Genomic DNA, 22,015 nt, shown 5'->3' on the forward strand with positions numbered 1-22,015 from the left:
ACAAAAAACACAGAAGAAGGAGGCAGAAGCTGGTCCTCTCTGGGGATTTTTTTCAGTCTCGTTCTCTGCTCTGGTTGCAGGGGTGAAGAACGCGGATGAAGCAGAGCTGAAGCAGGTGGCCTCGGAGCCGCTGGAGCTCACGGTGTACAACGTGCTGGATTTCCCACTGCTGAGCTCTCTGGTTGGCAGGCTCACCCGGGTCCTGTGCACCAGGATCAAAGAGAAGAGCAACAAGGAAAATGCAGGTGAAGTGAAACCTCCTCAGTGAGGGCTGAGCTTCCTTCTGCTCACCATCCACCTTCCTTGCCATCAGAATTAACCCTTTCTCATACCTTTCCCTCCATGAGCTCCACCACCCTGTCAGCACCGCCTAACTCTTCTCCTCCAGTGCTGATCTCCTTGCTCAGCTCTCTTGCTGCCTGACAATGGTCCTTGCCACATCAATGTGTTGGCCAGTTTCTTCTGTGATCGTTGCCTTCTACAAGACCCTCTGGATGCAGTTCTTCCACTCTCACTCCACTGCAGACTCCCTGCTGTCTCTAACAAGTTACAGAGAGACGTTACCATGTAGATGTTTCCATTCTGATGCTCTTGGTTTAGCTCTCTGCTTTTCGTCTGTGAGCCAATAAAGCCATTCCTACCAGGGGTTTGGATAACTCTTGGTGGATATAGTCACCTAATAACAATAACTACCATTGTAGGGAAGAGGGGACTTTTCTCGCTTCCATTAACATATGGTGTGATAAATGTGTTGTAACCATCTCCTTTTCTGAGTTTCTTCCAACCAGGAGGAGGCAGAAAAAGCAAAAAAGCTAATTTGAGAATATAGTAGGGAGAGTGTACGGAGGAAATGTGGAGGTAGGAAGAGGAGATGATAAAACATCTAAACACATTTTTTTTCTCCACACTTTACTTTAAATGATAGTTCTCCAAGGCATTTTCAAGTTAAAACCAAACAGCCTATTTCTTTCCTTTGCTGGAGAGCAGCTTGTATGATGAACAAGAGAGTGAAAAACCACTCCAGATGTTAGCTTAGATCCTCAGGAGAAATATCGTGTACATATTTCCATCTCTCTCTGCTCTAAGATTGCCTAAGGAGAATGGGAAAGTCTGACTTTCAAGCATACTTTTATTTTAATGCTTTGGAGATTCATATAAATACATTGATTCATCCTTATTAATTTGTACTTGTTTGATAAAATTAGACGTTTTTCAAAGGTGAAGATTATGCTAAAGAAAGACGGGCTGCTCAAAAAAGAAACTAAAATAGCTTCTACTTGTTCATTTTGACAAATTTTCAAGATTGAGGAAAGCTGGGTCATCTTTTGGATGCAGGCAAAAATGCAGACTTGTGTTGAAAAAATATTCCCAGCACCCAGCAAAATATACAGCCTGTTCTCTATGGAGTATTTATGTTCTCTGTATGCCCAGTTTTAAAATATTTATTTCAGAGCAGTTTGGAACAGTTTCTATACTCTATAGGGAAGGAGACTGTAACTTTATTTGAAAAACGTCACTCATATTTATGAGCTGGAAAGTACATTTGGCATGAGAAGTCTGAACATAAGAAAGTAAATGTGTTTTTAATTCCTAGGCAGCACTGTGAAAGATATCCCTGTGAACACGGGTCCCCAGCTGAGCCCAACTGACCTTAAAATATCAGCTGTGACCTCTAAGAGCATGCACCTGACCTGGAGTCCTCCTGTGAGACCACCAAAGAAATATCGGATTGTGTATTATCCATCTAAGGGTGGTATCCCCAAAGAGGTGAGAGACCTTTCTCTGGACATCTGAGACTGCAGTATCTTCCAGATGGTGGCTGGGAAGTTACATAGACTTGAGTAGACAAAGAGAGGAAAGTAGAGGCGCAGTTCTTGTGGGACATCAGCTAAAGCCAGAGATGAAATTAAATGCATACTGAGTGTAAATGTGATCAGCTGATAGGATGACAAGATAGAAGAGGACATCAGATAAATATCATCTTGCTAGAAATACTGCAAGCCATGCCGATGCCAATTTTTCTCTTATGCAGTGTTATCCCCTCCCTAAAGCTTCTGTTTTGACTCAAAGAGGACACACACAGGTACTCAGAGCTGTCCAAGGATGCTGATCTGTGATGGATATGACTTAGAAAAGCAAATCCAAATTGTTGATGGGTTTCCATTGATTTCAGTGAGAGCACGATTAGTCTTGTACTTGGTGTTTGCACAGATCCCAACCTTAGAGGACAGGAAAGCTTATTGCCTCTTACCTCTCTATTTTGGGGAGATGCTAGCTTCCACAAGATTCAGAGGGCAACTGGACTTCATGTTTCTGGGCACAGATCTGCCACAAAGAAGCCACGCTTGCTAGGGACGACCAGTTCAGCCGTTCCTTTGCTAAAGAGTGGCCAGCACCTCCCTGTCTTGACAGCCCTCCTTTGTGCTTTCAGGTGGTTTTAGATGGAACAGTCTCCTCTTTGCGGCTTTCCAATTTGACCTCACACACGGAGTATTTGGTGTCGGTGTTTCCTATTTATGACACATTTGTTGGGGATGGGCTGAGAGGCGTCACCTCCACATGTAGGTCGTGAGTAGAGAGAATTATGCTAATGCATGGTTATGATAGGTGAACAAAGCTCTTTCTTTGTGACCATCTCAGAGTGGAGCCTGACATTGTATTTTTTCCCCCCCTTCCTCAAGTTCAGTCTGTCTACAGCTATCTCCATCTGTGGAGATGTTCAGAACTTGACCAGACAAGACCCTAAGCAACCTGCTCTTTGAGCAGAAGGTTGGACCAGAGACCTTCAGGGGTCCCTTTTCACCTACGTCATTCTGCAAAGGCGACCACCGATGTCGCAGTAACACACCATGCCAGAAATATCTTGCAAACCCTTGCAGCTTTTTTATCCTTGGGCTCCAAGTGAATTAAACCTATTCTCTGTAAAGCGGCTGCTGCACTGTGTTAGATGTGGGGTAGATGTCCACCAGCTTGCAGTAGCCGTCGCAAAGCCAGGTCTCCTCTGGGGTTTGAGCTGTCGCAGACCTCATACACTGAAGATATCTTTCTGCCTTGTTTTTCCCTTCAGTACCTTTGGCTTCCCCTCGCTCCCTGCGCGTCTCTGAGCTGACCCACAACAGCATCAGGCTGAGCTGGAAGGCAGCCCAGGGAGCCACGCAGTACCTGGTGCTTTGCTCCGCAGCCCCTGACGGAGCAGAGGACTATACGACAGAGGTAGAGTTCATGAGAATAACGACAATATCGTTTTTTCTCTGCCTGGGCTGAGTTTAGTTCCAATTCTAACCTTTGTGAATTGGTATCATGTGTTTGAAAAAAAAAAAAAAAAAAAAAGAAATGTCAGCATTATTGCTAGCAACATCTTTCATGGAAGATTTTTTTTTTTATTGGTGTATCTCAAAGCGATTTATAACTGTGAGGGTTTCATGTGGGAAATTAAGGCGTAGGGAGAGAACTGACTGCCTCATGGAGCCCTGGAAACCCAGGCACTGAACTCATTTCTCTACAGCCCTAAGTGTAATTGCTGTATCCTTGAGGCTGGACGTAAATGTCTTTGCTTTGCTTATCTTAAAATGTTAATTGGAAGTTTGTTAGGGCAGTTTTCGCTGACCTCCAGAAACAGACCTGTGACACTGCATAAGAATAAAACAACGCTCAATGAATGGAAAATCGCTTAAAACATCTAAGATCCCTTTGTAATGTGTGCATTTTAATGAGTTCTCTGGAGTATCTGTAGGTTGAGGATATGAATTAAAAAAAAAAAAAAAAGAGGAGTGGGGGGAGCACGTATTGCCTCTTTGCCTCAGATTCCCCCCGAATGCACAGCAATAGGAGAAATTGCACAATGGTTTTCAAAACAGAGCAATTAATGCTTATACTCTGCTTTCAGTGCATGACTGTGGTTTTTTAAGATTCAGAATGTTTGAAGAGAGACCGACATTTAAAATTGTATTTTAGCATATTAGAACATTTCTGCAGTTACCTGACCTACACACTGCAAGAGTGCAATGCTCTAAGGCTGTGGGATGTCTGCAAAACCAGCATTAAGATGTTCCCAGCCTTTCATAAAACTGTGCTCCGTTGTGTGCAGGCTCCTGAAAGTCTCTGGGGCGCGTTTCTGCAGCGAGCAGGCTGTAGGAGGAGAGCTGTGGCCGTGCCGTGCTAGCAGCAGGTGGCAGCAACCCAGCCTGCTTGCAGCAGGCAGCTCTTCTGCAAGAGCTTTCCATGTGTCTGAGCAAAGTGGGATCACATCTCTCACGTGCCCCCTGATCCCACCCAGAACAACAGCCAGCATCATCTCCGTATGAGGGACTTACACCTCTGCAGACCAGAGCAGGAGAGGGTGATGTGTACCCACAACGTCCTTGGTGTCCCTTGGGAAAAGAGGCAGAGCATTGACCACTGTAGAGCACCTACCCAAGTGGTGAAGTGCCAAAGTGGAGAAGCCCCCTTAGTAGAACCAAAGGGACCTTGACCTGTGTCTCTGTAAGGTCTTGCTCTGTCGAGGGCATTGGTGGGTACCCTGAAGCATCTCTCTGTTGACAGGTGAAGGTGGCCCAGCCTGAGGTCCTGCTGGATGGGCTGTCGCCCGGCACGGAGTACTCTGTCGCGGTGTACGCGATGTATGGGGAAGATGCGAGTGATCCAGCCAGCATCCAGGAAACCACCCGTAAGTGCTGCTGCTGCTTACTGAGTTGTTATTAAACACTTAAGGAAGGAGAGACGTGTTAAGTGAGGTGCTTCCCATATTGTGCATGTGGCTGTAAACACGCTGCCTCTTCCCTGCCTGGTCTTAAGTGAATATTGGTCCCCAAGGGGATCTCTAATTACATGGTGAGCTGTGAAAAAGGAGTGATTTTTCCCCTGGTAAAAAAGGACTCCTAAAAGAGCTGTTCCCTGCGGTCTTTGTTGCCTGGGGAGAAAAAGGGAATTATTTGTCTGTTTCTTCACCTGAAGCCCAGGTAGCCTTTCATGACATCCCAGAGGCATGTGTGGTAGTGACATAAAGAGAATATTTCCCCACGTGGTGAATGAGTCTCTTAGTTCAAGGTGGGGTCCTCTAAGAGCAGCAGGAGGCAACTGCTGGCATTGTCATTGTGCAGCCTGTGAAACCTCGGCGTGCTGTCACTAACTGTTGTTGCAGTGGCCTTGAGTCCTCCCAGGTACCTGAGCTTCTCTGAGCTCAGCCACGCGTCCGTTCGAGTCAGCTGGGAGGCTGCGTCTCCGGCCGTGAAAGCTCACCGCGTCACCTACGTTTCTGGCAGAGGGAGCAACACTGGGGAGGTGAGTCCTTAAGGGGTTGGTAGAAGGAAAAGAGATTTGGGAGGTCAGATGCTGCCCTGTTCTCCTTCAGCTGCGTGGGTCAGGGAGGGCTTACCTGCTGGCAGTGTTTTAACTCTGAAATGGGCACTTTGTATGCAGTTGCCACCCATGTGCTGACCCCTCTGCAGCTGTCCCCATGCTCCTCTCCTAATACTCGTACAACTCCTCCACTGCAGGTGGAGGTTCCTGGCACTGCAACATCCACTGTCCTGAGACCTTTGTCCTCCCTCACCCAATACTTCATCAGTGTCCGATCTACGTATGATGAAGGGGACTCCTTTCCAATTACAGGCAACGTTACCACCTGTAAGTAGGGAATGGAAACACTTTTGGTCCCAGTAACAGGTGACAAAACGGGCTTGTGTGTATTTGAACCGGGATGCTTTGAAGATTGGTCCCAGCAGCTTATTGACCACTGTAGAGCACCTACCCAAGTGGTGAAGTGCCAAAGTGGAGAAGCCCCCTTAGTAGAACCAAAGGGACCTTGACCTGTGTCTCTGTAAGGTCTTGCTCTGTCGAGGGCATTGGTGGGTACCCCAGAACTGAAGGGTACCCTGAAGCATCTCTCTGGTGACAGGTGAAGGTGGCCCAGCCTGAGGGCCAAAGCCCTTGCACAAAACCCAGATGACTGTTGTTCTTTGCGTGTGCATACGTCCAACTGCATTATGTTTTAAATGAGTTGGAAGGAATAGAGAAAGGAAGCAAATGAAGAAAAAGCATGATGTATCATTAACCTCTGTGTCCTTGTGAGCCCTCCTAGCCTTCTCCCCTTTACAATACCAGCGTGGTATGTGTCCTCTCCACAAATGAGATAATCCTCCTTAATTAGGGTTTTAAAAATAATTTACCTCTTTCTGTCCTGATGGCTGTTGTCATATGGGTCTGAAGAAGTGAAAGACAGGCTGGTCTCAGACATCTGCCTGGTTGATGTTTTGCTCCCCGACCATCTGCTCCCCACCTTGGCTCTGACAAGGAGCTGTCAGCGCCTGCGCTTCAGCTGGTTTTCCTTCTGCATCCCTCAGTAAAGGTCCCCCCGCCGCGGGCACTGAAGGTTACCGAGCTCTCCGGGAACAGCCTCCGACTGCAGTGGGAAGCTGTCGCTGCCTCCGATGTGGTTGTCTATCAGATCAAATGGAGCACAGTCAGTGGAGAGAAACCTCAGGAGGTATGGACCCATGCACAGCTCTGGGGAGGCTCGGTTGGCTTTGTGCCTGCTTAATGGCTCTGAACTCACCTGCAAGAGTGACATTGGGAGGTGCAAAACTATTCAGATTCATGCGCTCAAGAAGTTAAACAATTCAGCACCCAGCTGAAGGAGCCTATGGCATAAGGCAGGGTCTGTCCTGTGTCTGGCTCTGTTCAATGGAGCTGTCACCTTGAGTGCTGGAAGTGGGACAGACAGCGGGATGGCAGGATCAGAGTCCTACAGGCTCTGGGAAGATGGCAGAAGTGTTCTGGAAAATCTCAAGGATGAAATTCAATAGGGACAAGCAGAAAGTATTAAGCTTAGGCAGGAATAATTAACTACAGGTATACAGGATGTAGAACAAATTGCTAAGAAGCAATTCAGTAGAAAAAGATCTGGGGTTGCAGAGAATTACCAGCCCACAATGTCAAGTTGTTGTGGAAAAGACAAAGATAATACTCAAGTATTTCTAGCTAGAGGTATCACCTCTAAGACAGGTAAAGCAACTTTTGCTTTCCTCAGTGCTACTAAGCACCGACTACTTTTTGGGATACTGCTCTTCAAGAAGGATGAGGTCCAACTGAGGAGCACACAGAGGAGAATGACCAGGGACAGAGCTGGTGCAGGAGGGGCAGGCATGGACCAGGTGACCTCTTCCATCTCAAGCCCCTATTTTCAGTCTGAGTGCAAAGAGCAGTTGAAGTGGGTTAAATACACAAGTCTCTCATACAGTGCTTCACATTTGGGCTGGAATAGGGGCATACTGGGGCTTCTGTCCCCAGCGCATCTGGAAACTGGTTGCAAGCTGGAAACTGAGCAAAGGGATTTTATGCTCAGGGCAGGCTGACTGCCTTGTGTCAGAGCTCTGCGTCATGATACTGAAGTAGCTGCTGAATATAACTGGGCAGCAATACATGGGCATCTCCTCTGCATTCATCAGGGCTGGAGTTTTGCCTTTGCTTAGATGTGTGCAACTCACAGCAGTAGACTTTGTCCCCAAAGCCCAGTGCTAACTCATTTGTGCCTACGGGCAATCTGTGAGACAGACACTTGGACAGCATGAAGTAGCTTGGGGATGCCTGGGAACTCAACTGACTCATTTCTTCCCCTGCTGCAGCTCTCCATCGCTGGAAATGTGGCAACTGCTGTCCTGCCAGGCTTGCAGAAGAACACTGACTATAAAATATCCATCTGGGCCTATTACAAGGATGGGGCTCGAAGTGACACGGTTTCTGTTCAGCACAGGACCAGTAAGTGATCAGTGCTCGGTATCCACAGCCTAGGGATAATAAACAGGGCACGGGACGCCTCAGAACCCATCACAGACCAGCAGCTCAGATCTGGTCATCTCCAGCTCTGAAAACCCAAACCTGAATGTCTGAAAGTGGCCAGAGATATTTAGCCTTCTGTCTTAAAGTGTTCTGAATTTGTCCTGAGAAAAATAAGCTGGGCAAACACAAGCAGGCTGGTGCATCTTATAAGCATCTCACACCCTTGCAATGTGTTTCATGTAGAATACTTTGCTTTCCCCTCCTGCTTCTGTAGAGTGTATTGATGCAAATGAATTGCCTTTCTGTAGGGTGTTCAGCTGAACGTATCACTGTGCTGCCTAATGGATGTTTCCTGTTAGTAAAATATCGTCTGTTAAGGCGGGTGAGGATTTCTTCAGCTACGTCATTGCTGAGCTGTGCTTCATCTGAAGGCACTTACAAAAATGAGAGAGAATCCTGCAGGCAGACTCTGCCTGGAAGCATTATCTAAATCTTGCTTTGTACAGGCAGGATATGAGGTTAAAAAGTGGCACTCCCAGAGGTCCTCTTAATTAATATTGCTTGTATAATGGCTTTGTTGGCAGTGAATGGAATGCAATTCATCCAACTGCAGCAGTCCTCTCCTCCATCTCTCAGCTCTTTCATTTCTGCTTTGCAGAATGAACTCATTTAAGCTGGTGTTGAGCTGATGAATCTCAGAGTAAATGGCAACCTTGGAATAAGAAAGTCAGGTTTTATTAATAATGAGTAATAATAACATTTGTTTATATAAAGCCACCTCAGGCAAGTACCTAGGAGCTGCATACTGACAAGAAAAAAAAGTAAATGAAAGCATCCTACAGGTATATAATGATGAAGGGACAATTAGAGCTGTTTAGAGGCTTTGGAAAATGAATGGCTACATTTTAAGCCATGAATTACAAAATGTCAGAGAAGGTCCCTCAGCCCACCACAAATGGCATGTGATGGTGCCCTTCAAGGCATATCCGAACAAGCCGGTCCTTGCTGGCATTGGCACCCTGGTGGGACATGGAAGGCAATTTGACTTCTGCTTGTCAGCTGCTGTCCTTGTTCAGGATCGAGGATGCCTCAGGGATGTCAGACTTTGCCTTGCTGCATGAAGAAAGTAAAGCGGTCAAAGAAATCAGGTATGCAGCCGGGCAGCCAAACCAGAGTCTCAGTGGCTGGGTGCTGCTGGTCAGTTTGCATGAGGAGTCAGGACAGTGCCACACGCTTCTCAGGGCCAATATTTACATGTGCAATCGATGTCTTTGATGGTGCTTCTTTCTTTTTAATATTTAAAGTAAGAAATGCCCACAGGGGAGAAGTGGCACAGGAGAAGGGATGGGTGATGGTTTCCAGGAGGCAGTGCTGATCTTGGGCAGTTCAGAGGAAACTTGTGGATGCCAGCAAATTGAATAAGGTTTGTGTAATGGATGTGTGGGAAGACGTGGCAGTAGGCGGGACTCTGGGAAATTCTGGGATATGGTTATTCTTCAAACCTTCACTGCTTCAAGCAAAAGCTACCATGTTGTACTGTGCAATTATGAGTGGTTAAGATGTCTAACAGGGCCAATCTACATGTCAGAGCTGGTGGATAGTAACTCATTCAGCTAGAGCATGGCAATCTCTTATGTTACCTGGAAAACCCCAAACCCTTGGTTTGATTTTTATCAGTCCTCTCCACCCTAATTTTCATCATAAAATGAAATTCTGGGGGCCGAAACACGAACAAAAGCTACCTAGTTCTCCTCAGGATGGCAGACTTTGTGTTGCAACCTGGTGAATAGCAGTGATCAGGCTGTACAAAACAAAAACAAAAGTACGCGTTAGAGTAGGTTGAGAAACCACTCTTCCTTTCATCATTGCTTTTCTCTTTTCCTCCCTTGGCAGCATCCCCTTATATAGGAATAGGTCAAGTCATGAAGTTTCTCTTAAAAATGTCTCGGTAGAATTTGCAAGAAACACTGAAGTTTAAGGGCAGTGGCTGAAGTGAAACTCAGCAGGAAGCACTGGTAACACAAGCTTCTCTCCCCGACCTTCATCCTCCCCAGAATACTTTCTTCTTTAGAGGTTAAGGGAAAAAATGCCAGGTCAGAGCGATGCTCTCTGCATGCTGGTTTTGTGAAATGGAACCACGTTCCTTCCCTGGGGGTGAGGTGAGAACGCCAAGTTCATTTTATTCAGGACCCCTAATCCCTCTCGCCCCACCTGAAACACCCATTTCAAGGCCAAGGGATCCTGCAGACACCAGTCCCTCACAGACGATAAGTCATCAGAAACATCATCCCCTTTTATAAAAACCAAAACCATGCATCACTGTGGTGTGTCATTTGGTAAGCTTGGGATGAGGTTTCTCTTCTTCCTGGCAGGCAGAAAATTTTTTTCAAAGTTATGGCTTGATACCTATCCTCAAAATGTTTATGAAATCAACTTAAAATAGTTGAATAGCTTTAGCTGGAAAAGGAACAAAAGTTGAAGACAGTGATATGGTGCAGGTCCCTTCTTATCTAGCTCAGCACTCAGTGTCTAAGTAAGTTGTAATGGTGTAATTAAATATTCAGAGAGAGCGAGAGGGAGTAAAAATTACTTTTGAGTTAAGATGTGTAGCTGGAAAAACTCAGATCCTTGGTCTTCAAAAAAATTATTATTATTATTTATTTGAATATTTAACTATTTACATGAAGTGAGATCATTGCAGCATAAATAACTGAGATGATACCTTAATTTCATTCCCACACCAGTGCCAGGTGGTCTGGGCATCCTCCTGCTCGGAGGGCACCCCCCCACGGTGGCTGCACTAGCAATGACAGGCTGACAACCACCTCTCTCCTTCCATGAGTCCAAACCCTCTCTGCCATCACCTTACTTTTATATGAGCCTGAAACCCAAGCAAAAACCTGGTGCCAAAGGGAGTGCTTTAGTTGTCGCAAAATGCATGGAGCAAGTGGATTTTTTTCAATTCTTAGTCTTGAGTAGGGAAAAAAAGTAGTAGTTTAGGATTATTTTTCAGTAACCCAGTTAAGCAAACTTTTCTCTGCAGACTTACCAAGAGGCAGAGCAGGAACAAAAGCACACTGATGTATTTGCCATGGATAACAAAATTGTTACCGTGTGCTTATCCACAGAACTGATGTTTCTACTTGTCTCTCTGTTATATTTAGACTGAAGTCTCATTTGGGTTAAGAGCTCTCCTTTCAGTACATTATTATAAATTGTCAAGTGTAACAAAGTCCTCATCCTTGACCAAAGGCTCTACTCAGTGATCATTTGTCATATTAATAAAGAACTTTAGTGGTACTTCAAACATATATAAACCTTTCATGCAAGCTAGTGGGAGTGCAGAGGTTGCTCTTTGGGAGAGGAAGGTACTGGGACACGGAGGTGTTGCTGAGCGGTGATCCCTGGAAGATGCTGGAAGGGGTGGCTTTTGATCCTGCTGAGAAGCAGACAGGGACCTCTTTTTTTGTACTGAGAGGAATTTCTTTCATCCAGGCTAAGGAAAAGGAGCTTGAACAAAGTAAGAGTCACCTGTTTGTTCTGAAGGACAAGGATAGCAGGATCTCTTTCTGCCACAGGGTTTCAGGATTGAGGCTCTGAGGCAGCAGTGATGTGAATGAGCATCAGAGGACATGTTAGCAGTCCATGGTGGCACAGGGACTGTCCCCACAGCAAAAGGGCTGTGACATGACTTGGGAACCTGGATGCAAGGTCTACTGTATATGTAACTGAATTTCAGCAGTATAACAAGTTATTCAACCTGTCAGTCAAATTATGCTGCCACCATCCTTGCCCAGCTTAGCTCAAATCCTACCCAGAAGTTTAAAGTGAAGTTGCGTTGTGTCCCAGGCTCAGTGGAGGAACGGTTACATGCTAAGCCACCATATCCCAACTGTGTTTCTGAATCTCAGTTGTTTGCTAACACGGGCTTTTCCAGGCAGAGGGAAAAATGGACCAGGCTGCAATAGGGCAGCCCATGTAGTACATCAGACTAAGAACCACGGAGGTGGGGCCATGAAAGAAGTCCCTCATCTTAGGCAAGGTGAGACAAAAATTAGTAAATATGGACTCAGGAAGAGCTTCTTCACAAATTTGGTAATGTTACCCCTCCCCATCTGCTCAGAAAGTGTCTCTTGGAAGTTTCTGCCACTGGAGTAGAGCATGCAAGTGTGTCTCCTCCTCTTCCGTGTGAAGAAGGAGAGAGCAGTTTGGCTGGGAACTGCTGCTGAAGCTGGGCTGAGACACCCTGGATGACTTTGCACTGAAGTGGATTACAAAGTGCTTACGTGCCCCATTCCTCTAGCTAAGCTGTGCCAGAAGCATCTCCAGAAGAAATGTCTTCAAGTTCTTTATCCGACTCCTCAATGAGGTCTTCCTACCAGAGCATACATAGCAAATAAAAGGGATTGAAAGTGGGGAAGAAGCTTCAACCTGTGGCAGCGAGGGGAAAAAACATGACCTATATAATCATTGCAGACGAGTATTTTGATGGACCAAACTCCAGGGTTTTACTCTTACTTAAAAATGTGCCTGTGATGCTGGTTAGACCCGAGAGCAAGCAGCTTGGGATTCCTCCTGTGGAGGAGCAGAAGTTCAAGAGGTATTCAAAGGCACAGATGGTGTCCTCTTTGTCGGAGATGCTTCTTTCCTCCTGGGCAGCTTTGGGAGGTGACCTTTCCCCTGGCTGTCAGATCCATGCCATCAAATTCTGCTGGGCCTGGGGGCTTTCCAGAATAAACCCAACTCAGAAGACTTTCCCTAACTTTTCCTTTGTTCACTTAAACAGTCTCCACTTACCTCAGCTGAAGGAAATAGCCAATGCAGCCAGCAGAGATGCAGACATACAGCACAGCACTAATAATAGTGCTGTTGAAATGACTTTGCCTCCCACACTTGTTTTCTTCTCCGCTTTACCTTGCGGTGATGCACAGCAACAGCCTCCAGTCTGATTCAGCTGCCAGCAAACTTGGTTCAGCTTCAGTAAAATAAGCTCATTTTATACAGAAAAGGGAAGGAGAATCAATGAAGATGCAAACGATCTTCATTCAACCTGTGCTCTAAGGTCACCCTAGACTTTGCTGGGTGGGCAGAAGAGCTTTACAGGTAAAACTGCAGAATAGAAATCTCAGCCTGGGTGTGTGTCCTTGACTGCATTTAGGGCTCACCTATAATTTTTAGTCTCTTCTGAATAAAATGTCCAAGACTTCTGCGTCTTCGCACCAGCATGGGTTCAGGGCCAGGCACATGCATTTACGCAGAACAAGATGCTGGTTGGAAACAAGCTCCAGGAGCAGATGACCCCACACTCTCCAGCCCCTTGTTTAAACAGTGCATGGATTTAGCCCCTTCTGCCTTTCTCTTACTCACTCTCAGCCCCTGCTCAGATAAACCACTCCAGCATAACAGCCTCTGTCGCCAGGTACAGTTTGCTACACAGCAGGACCCCAGAGAAAGAACTGCATTTACATAATTAAATATTGCTCAGATCTGGTCTCTGGCAAACCCTTTTCTGGCTGACCATGGCTCAGCCCATCGCCTGTTTGGGATAAATCCATACATCGCAGTGCAGGGCCAGAAAAGGGAGAGTAGCTCAGGCACTATATGTGATCCCCTCCTCGAGGCTGTGGGTGTTGGTGTGAGAAGCGCTAGACAAAACTGTTGTGTGCTGGCTGCTCTGGGTTTTTTGAGAATAATTTTATAATAGAAAGAAAAAGCTGGAAAATATTAGATATTATGATGGGTTAACTTTGAAGTGTGATCCAGGTTTAACCAGCAATCAAGATGTTTGGCCAGTGTGTCTCCAGATCTTTGACGAAACTCAGTTGTAATTTGGGCCTTTATGAAGGGTGTCCTTTGGTGTTTGTCTCTGATATATGCAAAGGATCTCTTGTCCTTGTGCTTCCAGGACTCTCCTGTCCTTCCAAGATTTTTTTCCAGGTCCTAGGATTTGAATTTTTGGACGCTTGAGCTGTATGGTGTCGTACTCCGACAATCCTCATCCCTCCAGGATCTCTTTTCTCTCTTCCTTGGTCCCCAAGGTGACTTCTTCTGCTCCGAGTGCTGGTTAACAGCACAGCAGAGCACTGAAGCATTCAGAATTGTGCTTGGAAGCAAGTGCTGCTGACCTCATTTATAGACATTACTACCTGCCTTTTATGCTGTTCATCTTTAATCCCTGCCACAGATTCTCGGAGCCCACCCACCAACCTCTTCATCGACTCAGAGACCCCCACCAGCCTCCAGGTCCACTGGACCCCCCCCGATGGCCGCATACAGCACTACAAAATCACCTACAACCCTGTTTCTGACGCTGGTGCTCAGCAAACAGTAAGTCTCCAGCTCCTTCGTAGGTGACAGGCACTGGACCAGCGGGACATGGGGACAATTTCATGACCAGGGGAGCTCTGCTCACTCCAGTAGGGTTTACCATAAGGATAGGTGGTTCACAGGAGTACCAAAACAAATCTCTTCCTCTGGCTTGCTGTTGTGTTGCTTTGTGAAGGGGAGCTCCAGGCTTCTTTGTGATTAAGACATTTGTCTCCATTAAAGCTGCTAATAATGCAGCTTTCTCCCCTCCCTGAACTGGGGTGGGGAATTCTCGGAGGCAGAGGGGTTAAGGATAAACCTACTGCCCCTCTGACTTAGGGAGGTTAAACATTAACCTTTTAAAACCCAGTTTTTCTGCTCAAACCCAGACTGGTTACCATGTTATAAGGCACTTCTGACCCATTTGCATGGGGAATATGGGGGTCTTTACATAGGGAAATACTTGGACATGGCCGCTCTGATGGCAGTGCATAGCCAGGCTTCCTTGGCTTGCTTTCACCATTGCCTGAACTAAGCAGGGACGCTGCGCCGAGCCCTGCTGTCGCAGGACTCACCACTAGAACCCTCTGTGTAGCTCTGGGGTGTAAGTAAGAGCTATAACGGGAAGCCTGCCCAAATGTTGGGCCCTTTTTCCACCCTGCTGTAGATCATGGCTTCTGGCAAAAGCAGCAGCGTGACCCTGCAGCCACTGCTGCCTGATCGAGCCTACAAGGTGATTGTTTCTGCTATCCACTACACGGGAGAGAGCGAGAGCACATCCACAACAGGACGGACAGGTAAGTGTATCAGTCGGCATGTGCATGTTCTTCATAACCTTCCATCCATCAGTCTTGAGGCAATCTCTATTGGGGCAGTGATGTCCGTCCTTGCACTGGGCTATGGCCAAGGCCAGGGTTTTGCTCAGCAGGGCAGACTACTAGTCTTGAAAAGGGAAAATCCTGCGTCAAGTTCTGCACTCCTCCCGTACATTATTTTCAATTCCAGGATGACCGGGAAGGGCTGGTGACCATCCGGGTCTTGAGCCGGGCATTGTCATCCTGAATAACAAAGCTCATGCTTGCATTGCTTTCTCTTTCAGCTCCTGTGTTGTCTAAATTCCCTTCAATACGAGGATTTGTTCCATCAAAACCAGAGGGTAAATCACCTCCTATAAAGTCTTGCTTTGTGGTTTGGGTTTTTTTCAGCAACAAATCGCAGAGGTGTGGGCTCTGCAGGGCAGGCAGGAGCGGGTATGCCATTTCTTGACAGATGCCTCTGGGGACCGCCCAAGGGCAGCCAGAAACCACATAACTTCTTAAAATCAGACTCACTTAGTAAAGCGACTGATAGTATTTTTAGAGGATTTCTGCACAACTTGACCAAAATGGAGCAAAGGGAATGATGACATGATTTAAATTAAAGTTCCTTGTAAAGTCCCTTATTAAATTTAATGAGCATATGTTCTCATATGCTGATATAAAGCAAACTGAAACGGATTAGCAAGAAATGTTGAATTAACGGGGTTATAAAAAGTTGTTAAGAAGCAAATATTAGAATACAGATATTGTGGCAGGAATGTCTTTTCCTGTCTGTTTGAAATGATTCTAAACAAAACTTCAGTTTTAAAATGTATTGAGGGAAGCCACGAAGGAAGAATGAAGCAGATTAGATGAGAAAATTTTAGTTTGTACCCAAGAAAGAACATAGCAGACCAAGTTTTCAGGTGGCTTATTGAGGAAATCTACAGGTGTTCAGAGCACAGTGGAAAAATTCTGTGAACTTTCAAGCAGAAAACAATCCTCCAATAAGGCTGATAAGTCACCTTGTAGAATTTAATATAGGTGTTTGGCTATGATAGCTGAAAAGACAATAGGAGAAATATTAAATTCTGTATGTTTTATAAAGTAACATTTTTTAAGAGGCGGAGATGATATGTAATAATGCTGGGAAAACTGTTTGATGTGCAGTAAAAGCCTCAAATATTGATGCGTAACCAAATTATTGACAGAAATGGTCTGACGTTGCAGGAGTGAATGTTTATTTTATAGTGAATAACTGCACTTGGCTGGGACTTGGGAAGAACAACAAAAAACAAAGAGAACAACAAGACAGCAGGAGTCCTAGGCTGGAAAGGCTAGCAAAAATCTTCAAAGCAGAACTGCACACTGTCAGTGTCAGGGATCCTTACCCTGAGTCTGATATGCTTTGTTGAAGCTGAGCATTGCCAGATCAAAGAATCGTGAGCAATCCAAGTGCCTTCAGCCTGGGAAGGAGGTGAGGATTGCCAGGGATGTCAGCAAGAGGGGCCCTGGGGTCTGGACAAGGGTCAGAAAGAGCTCCCTGACTCCCAAGCAAGAAAGTCAGATACCTGGTAAATGGGCAAGTTTATAGCCTGCTTATAGGCAGGATTTCTTTTTTTTTCTTAATCATGCTTCAATTCTGAGCAATGCTTTGCCTTTGGAAAGCTGGCTGCTTTCTGGAAGGGGAAGGGAAAGAGCAGTGTATAGCTTGTAGATGTAAGTCAGATCATCCTGGATGTAGGACACTGCTCCACAACCAGGGGCTGGTAAAGCTCAAAGAGATGGTTTTGAGGCTCAAGTTTCAGTAGCTGATTTCTTGACTGATTTCCATAGATGCCTTCAACAGTTTTATACCCAGTTCTACAGGGATTATGGTATGGATGTATGCATCAGGTTGAATAATGGAGGTCATGGCAACTTGTAAGTCTTTGTGGTTTAACTCCTTCAGCAGTCCCATGATGATCAAAGCCATAGGTTTGGGTGCCCTTTCTTTGATGTATGTCTTGGTCGTGAAGCATGGCATTGAGACTCCTATAGAGTTAGGAAAGCCAGGTGCCTTGGGGAGGGTAAGTCACCCCCTTTAAATTTTTTACACATTTTACAAAAGTTAGGTATGGAGAATTGGAAGCCCTGCTTTTCTGATGAGGTATGAAATGGCATTGATGCAAGAATAGCAATAACAAGGCTATGACGAAGTCTCAATATAATGATCTGCTCGATTCTATTATACTGATAACCTAGAAAACCATTTATGAAATAGCCCATCTTGTCAAGTGTCCTTGATTTTCAGGGACACTTCTCATTTTGCGTCAAGCATTCCCTTTGTCCCAGCTCCATCTGGCATCCATGGCCTGGGATTTACATGGCAGCAGATAATTGAAAGTAGCATTTGTGCGCTGTTTTCTAAAACACCCGCTTACCTGAGCCTTTTAAATGGAGAGTGCTCATACCCATGGGGCTTCGTGTTCCAGCTTCATGTCCCAGTATTTTCTCCTCTGGTTTTGCTTTGTGTCCTTCGGTATCTTAGAGGATTCATCAAGGGAAATTCTGAAAGGCAAACTGCAAAACTTTGCCAAAACTGTTTGTGTTTCCCTAAAGAGTTCAAAAGCCAGACTCTCAGGTTGAGATATATATTTTTGCTGTGTGTATTTTGAATTTCAGGTACAAACTTTGGAAGTGCAGATATCTTTCTTTATTTTACAACACCATTAAGGTGCATGTTGCAGTAAAAGCGCTGGTTAAAAAAAAAAAATAAAAAAAAATCAGTGTTTTGATGTCTGTTTTTAAAGAGAAACTTGCAGAACATGATGCTCCCTTGTATTTCATATTGTAAAGTGCCAGGTGACTTAGGCAAAAGAAAGCAATCATGAAGATGTTTGATGATGAAAGACAGTATTTTTATTTTTGTGATGGGCAAGCCAAGGAACAACCTTTATGTTTGCATAAACATAATTTCTCTCTCTCTCTCCATATATACAGACAAGGGTAAAGGCCAGGCTCTGAATTAAGCTGTAGAATATTCTAAATTTTGCTGTGTTTTTCCATTGCTCTGCCTAGAGGAACGGTGCTTATTTCGCTTCCATAATCTCCTACTGTCTTTTTTTCCCTAATAGTTTTTCCCTTTTATTTTCTTCTCACAGTCTGCCCCACCATCGGCTCTACCGAAGACTCCGTACGAGGTACAGTAGCATATCAAACCCCAGTGGTGCTGGGCTGTGAATACACTACCTGGTCTTCTCTTTTGAGAAATACGCAAGAACTGAGGAGGAGGAAAATGGTTTCCCTGTCCTGAGGGAAAGGGGAGAAGTCTGAGAACTGAAACAGGAAAATATTCTCTATCAGGTAGAAGAATATTCTGCACTAACTGAATTGGTATGCTCCTGCTCTTCCACCAGCTCTGCTCTCAGCTGTTAGTGGTTAATGCCAGGATTTTCACTGGCCTTAAGGAAGCTAGGCTTCAAATGGCTGTAGAATTTCAAGAGGATTTCAATTCCTAACTCATACAGGTTCCTTAAGAAAAACTCTGTCTGTCACTGAGATCACCTTTGCATCCTCTAGAGATGGTATGGATACCCGAAGAGTTCTCTGCAGTCAGGCTGTATGGACTTTGCTAGGGTAGCAAGTTCCCATTTCTCCTGTCTATGCTGTAACCCCAGTTCATGCTGTTGGGGTTGCTGTATGTGTTTGTTACTTAGAATTAGTTCTGCTTATAAAGTGGTATCACCTCCTTCCCAGAGAGCTTTGTGATATGGGTGAGACTGAGAAACTGGTTTCAGTTCTCAGCTCTGCTGTTACTCCGTGACTGAGCCACTTCATCTTCGCTCCGCTCCCCCCCCGACACTTGCAGCTCATGGGGATGTGCATCCCTGCCCGGGAGGCTCTTGGCGCTGTTGCCCTGCCTATGAATGCAGAAGCCAAAGCAATCAAATCATAAAGCCACAATAAATGTTGATCTCTCCTTCTCTTCCTTGACAAAGGTGGCAGGAGTAGCCCATTTCCTTAGCAGCTCACTGAAACCTTGACATGGCAGATTCACGATATGATAATGATATGATTATATTACAATATGTTTATAATTGTGACTCAAGCCTTATTTTCAGTCTTTAGACTACACTATTTCCTGCATGTTTTAAAGGAAGTTCCCATGCCAGAAGCTCCATATCAGAGATAAATGGCTCTCAAGTAGGTAATTTCTTTTGGCAAACTCCCTAGTGCTGTTGGAAGATAAAAAAAAAAAGCACCCTGGACCAACCCCCAGGCAAAATAAAAATTCAAGCCAGGAAACTGCAGAAGATTGTAAACGGTGAAGGGGTGAGGGAAACCAGACTGAAAGCACCGCGTTGTAATGAATTTGTAGCCTTTCCATTTGCTAAAGAATGAGCTATCTATCTCCTTCATCCCAGCCTGCTGCAAACTCAGATAAACTAAAAAAAGACTCCCAATTGCAAGATCTTGTCTTACTGAACAGAAAACTGAAATGAGAAAATGACTGGGAGCTTTAATGATGAGCTGGGAGAGTGGGATGAAGCTGCACGAGCCAGGGAGGCGATGTCAGAGATGTCAGGGGAGAATCTCTGTAGAGCGCATAAGGCAGGTCACCCCGGGTGTCTCATGAAAACAGAGAGAAATGGAAATGCTCATATTTTAAAGTTCTTTCCTAATTTTTCTGACTCTTACATATAAGGCATTTCAGAGCAGAAATAATTCTCTCTCCCTGGTAGCAATTACTGGACTGATTCCATGTCTTTTGAAGATAATATTTTTGCATCTAGTTGAAAAGGAGAAATTGTTGGAGTAACTTCTTTCTCATTTGTTTCTCATTCTGGAGATTTGAAACCACAATTGCGAAAGCCTCCATCTTCAGTCTACTCTTCTCCAAGAGGAGAAGATTACAGCAAATGTGTGCAGAGGGTACAGACACAAACCATTTTCCTTGGCTGTGACTTGTGGAGCACACTCGAGGTTTCTAGTGCGTTTGCACAGCCTTGCTGGTGGCTGTGTTGCTATGGTGTTTTCTCCTGTTGCCTTCTCCATGCTAGCTAGAGGCTAATTCTACCTGCTCCGCAATCACACTTCTTTTGCACTCTTTTCTAACCACTTATTTGTTTGTTTTTGTCTCTTCCAGGGTTTGATATGATGGAAGCTTTTGGCTTAGTAGAGAAGGAATATGCCTCCATTAAAGGCGTAGCTATGGAGCCATTCGTGTTCAGCGGTTCCCGTACCTTCACCCTGTTCAGAGACACTCAGCTCACCCTGAGGACCAGGTGGGAGCGGAGCTGTGACCGGTGTCATCCTCATCATTGGTCTCATGCATACGCATTAGCTATGCGCACAGCAAAGGAAGATTGCTGATTTGTGGGTGAATGATGCAGCCCCACTGGCAACTTCAAAACGAAATGATAAAGATAATGAGTTAAATCAAACCATAGGTAGACTGAAAAGAATGACAGAGTATTTTTCCTTAATAAGGAAATTAAGAAATTAATCTCTGACTTTCTTCAAGATGAGTATGGAGTATGTCACACAGAAGTTAAGAGGACACAATAGAGCTATTCATTATGTGTTTTTTTTTTTTTGTGCAGCCAAACATTTTCACAGTGAGTTTTTTTCTTTTTACAAAATCACTTTTTCCAGCAGTGTCCGTTACTGTGATGGACATAAGGATCATATCATGTATGGACACTGCACGATTCTTTAGGCATTCTGTCCACAACCACGTACACTTTGGTGATGGCAGTTTGAGGTCACATTTTCATCTTCAATCCCTTCTCCCACCATCTCTGGTTTGGAGACAGATCTTTGCTTTAGAAAATACTTGTCTCACAGCTTCTCTCTGCAGCTTGGTCCTTACTGATGAGAGGGAATAACCACTGACTCCGGGTTGTGACTTGACCCTGTTTCACTGCATACAAGGCTTCTCTGCAGGGTCACAAGTGGGCGAGGCAGCTCCCATGACCTCACTCATTTTTTACAACTATAAATCAGGAATTATCTGACTCCTGATGTTCAGTGCTGCTTTGTTTAAAGCCTAATTACTGAGGCAATGTCTCAGTTTAATCTTAGTTAAAGAAGCAAAGCTTCTTAGAGTAAACAGAGTAAGGGAGATTCAGAGAACTCTTTGGTTTAAATACTCAGAAAGTTATGGGCAAATCCTTTTGTTCAGCTGGTACAGATGCCTTTCAAGGACATTGCTCCTTCAGAAACAGAGAAAGAAATAAGAACCTGACATTACTTATGAATCAGTCCTGAAAAGCTGCTTGATGAGTTGTGTATATGCCCATGCAAATGTGTCCTGTTTCAGATTACAGAGGTATTTCAGGCATAACCAATTTGACCTTCGTCGTTGCCTTGTATCCTCTCACTGCTGCTCCTGCCCAGTGTGCTCTGGGTTTGGCAGCGGCTGCGGAGGGGGAGCTGGGTCGTGCCAGCAGCTGCTGATGGGCATTGCTGCGTGGTCACGGCTTCCAGCTCTGAGCCCAAATCTTGCAGCTGGGACGTGGGGACCCGGAGGGGCGTTTCTGTGGGCTCTATGCTTATCCCCGCAGGACACTTCTACAGATTTCTGCCAAGGCTTAAAGATTTACCCCATGATACATAACGACCATTCCTCCTCCTTGAAGAGAAGACTTGGGGGAGTGTTTAGGAGCCTGGCAGGGATGCTTTGTAAGCTACTGCTGGGCTCTATTTTGAAAAGCATTAAGGCTGCACTCGCTGTGTCTTAGCATTCATAGAATCACAGAATCATGGAACAGTTTGGGTTGGAAGGAACCTTTAAATGTCATCTAGTCCAATGCCCCTGCAATGAGCAGGGGCATCTACAACCAGATCAGGTTGCTCAGAGCCCCGTCCAGCCTGGCCTGGAATGTTTCCAGGGATGGGGCATCTACCACCAATCTGGGCAACGTGTTCCTGTGTTTCACTACCCTCATAGCAAAAAATTTCTTCTTTAAGCCTAGTCTAAATCTACCTTCTTTCAGTTTAAAACCATTACCCCTTGTCCTATCACAACAAGCCTTCCTAAAAACCTTGTCCCCATCTTTCTTATAAGCCCCCTTTAAGTACTGAAAAGCTGCAATAAGGTCTTCCCGGAGCCTTCTCTTCTCCAGGCTGAACAACCCCAATTCTCTCAGCCT

The 22,015-nt window shown here is 45.2% G+C and overlaps 1 protein-coding gene across 1 annotated transcript in view; it reads left to right on the forward strand.

Annotated features, from left to right (window-relative positions):
* COL20A1 (collagen type XX alpha 1 chain) overlaps window positions 1-22,015 on the forward strand; it is a gene marked incomplete at its 5' end in the record, with an annotated part of 48,779 nt that overhangs the window by 10,114 nt on the left and 16,650 nt on the right. Inside the window, 14 exons of the mRNA XM_082326294.1 lie at window positions 81-245; window positions 1,595-1,767; window positions 2,432-2,561; window positions 3,068-3,213; window positions 4,543-4,666; window positions 5,141-5,280; window positions 5,496-5,625; window positions 6,342-6,484; window positions 7,623-7,755; window positions 13,961-14,103; window positions 14,750-14,879; window positions 15,182-15,238; window positions 18,023-18,061; window positions 20,008-20,146. Coding sequence (XP_082182420.1) covers window positions 81-245; window positions 1,595-1,767; window positions 2,432-2,561; window positions 3,068-3,213; window positions 4,543-4,666; window positions 5,141-5,280; window positions 5,496-5,625; window positions 6,342-6,484; window positions 7,623-7,755; window positions 13,961-14,103; window positions 14,750-14,879; window positions 15,182-15,238; window positions 18,023-18,061; window positions 20,008-20,146 — 1,792 coding nt within the window. The remainder of the gene's footprint in view (window positions 1-80; window positions 246-1,594; window positions 1,768-2,431; window positions 2,562-3,067; window positions 3,214-4,542; window positions 4,667-5,140; window positions 5,281-5,495; window positions 5,626-6,341; window positions 6,485-7,622; window positions 7,756-13,960; window positions 14,104-14,749; window positions 14,880-15,181; window positions 15,239-18,022; window positions 18,062-20,007; window positions 20,147-22,015) is intronic.

This window comes from Platalea leucorodia (genome assembly GCF_965183815.1).
Source record: "Platalea leucorodia genome assembly, chromosome: 13".
NCBI classification, from domain to species: domain Eukaryota; kingdom Metazoa; phylum Chordata; class Aves; order Pelecaniformes; family Threskiornithidae; genus Platalea; species Platalea leucorodia.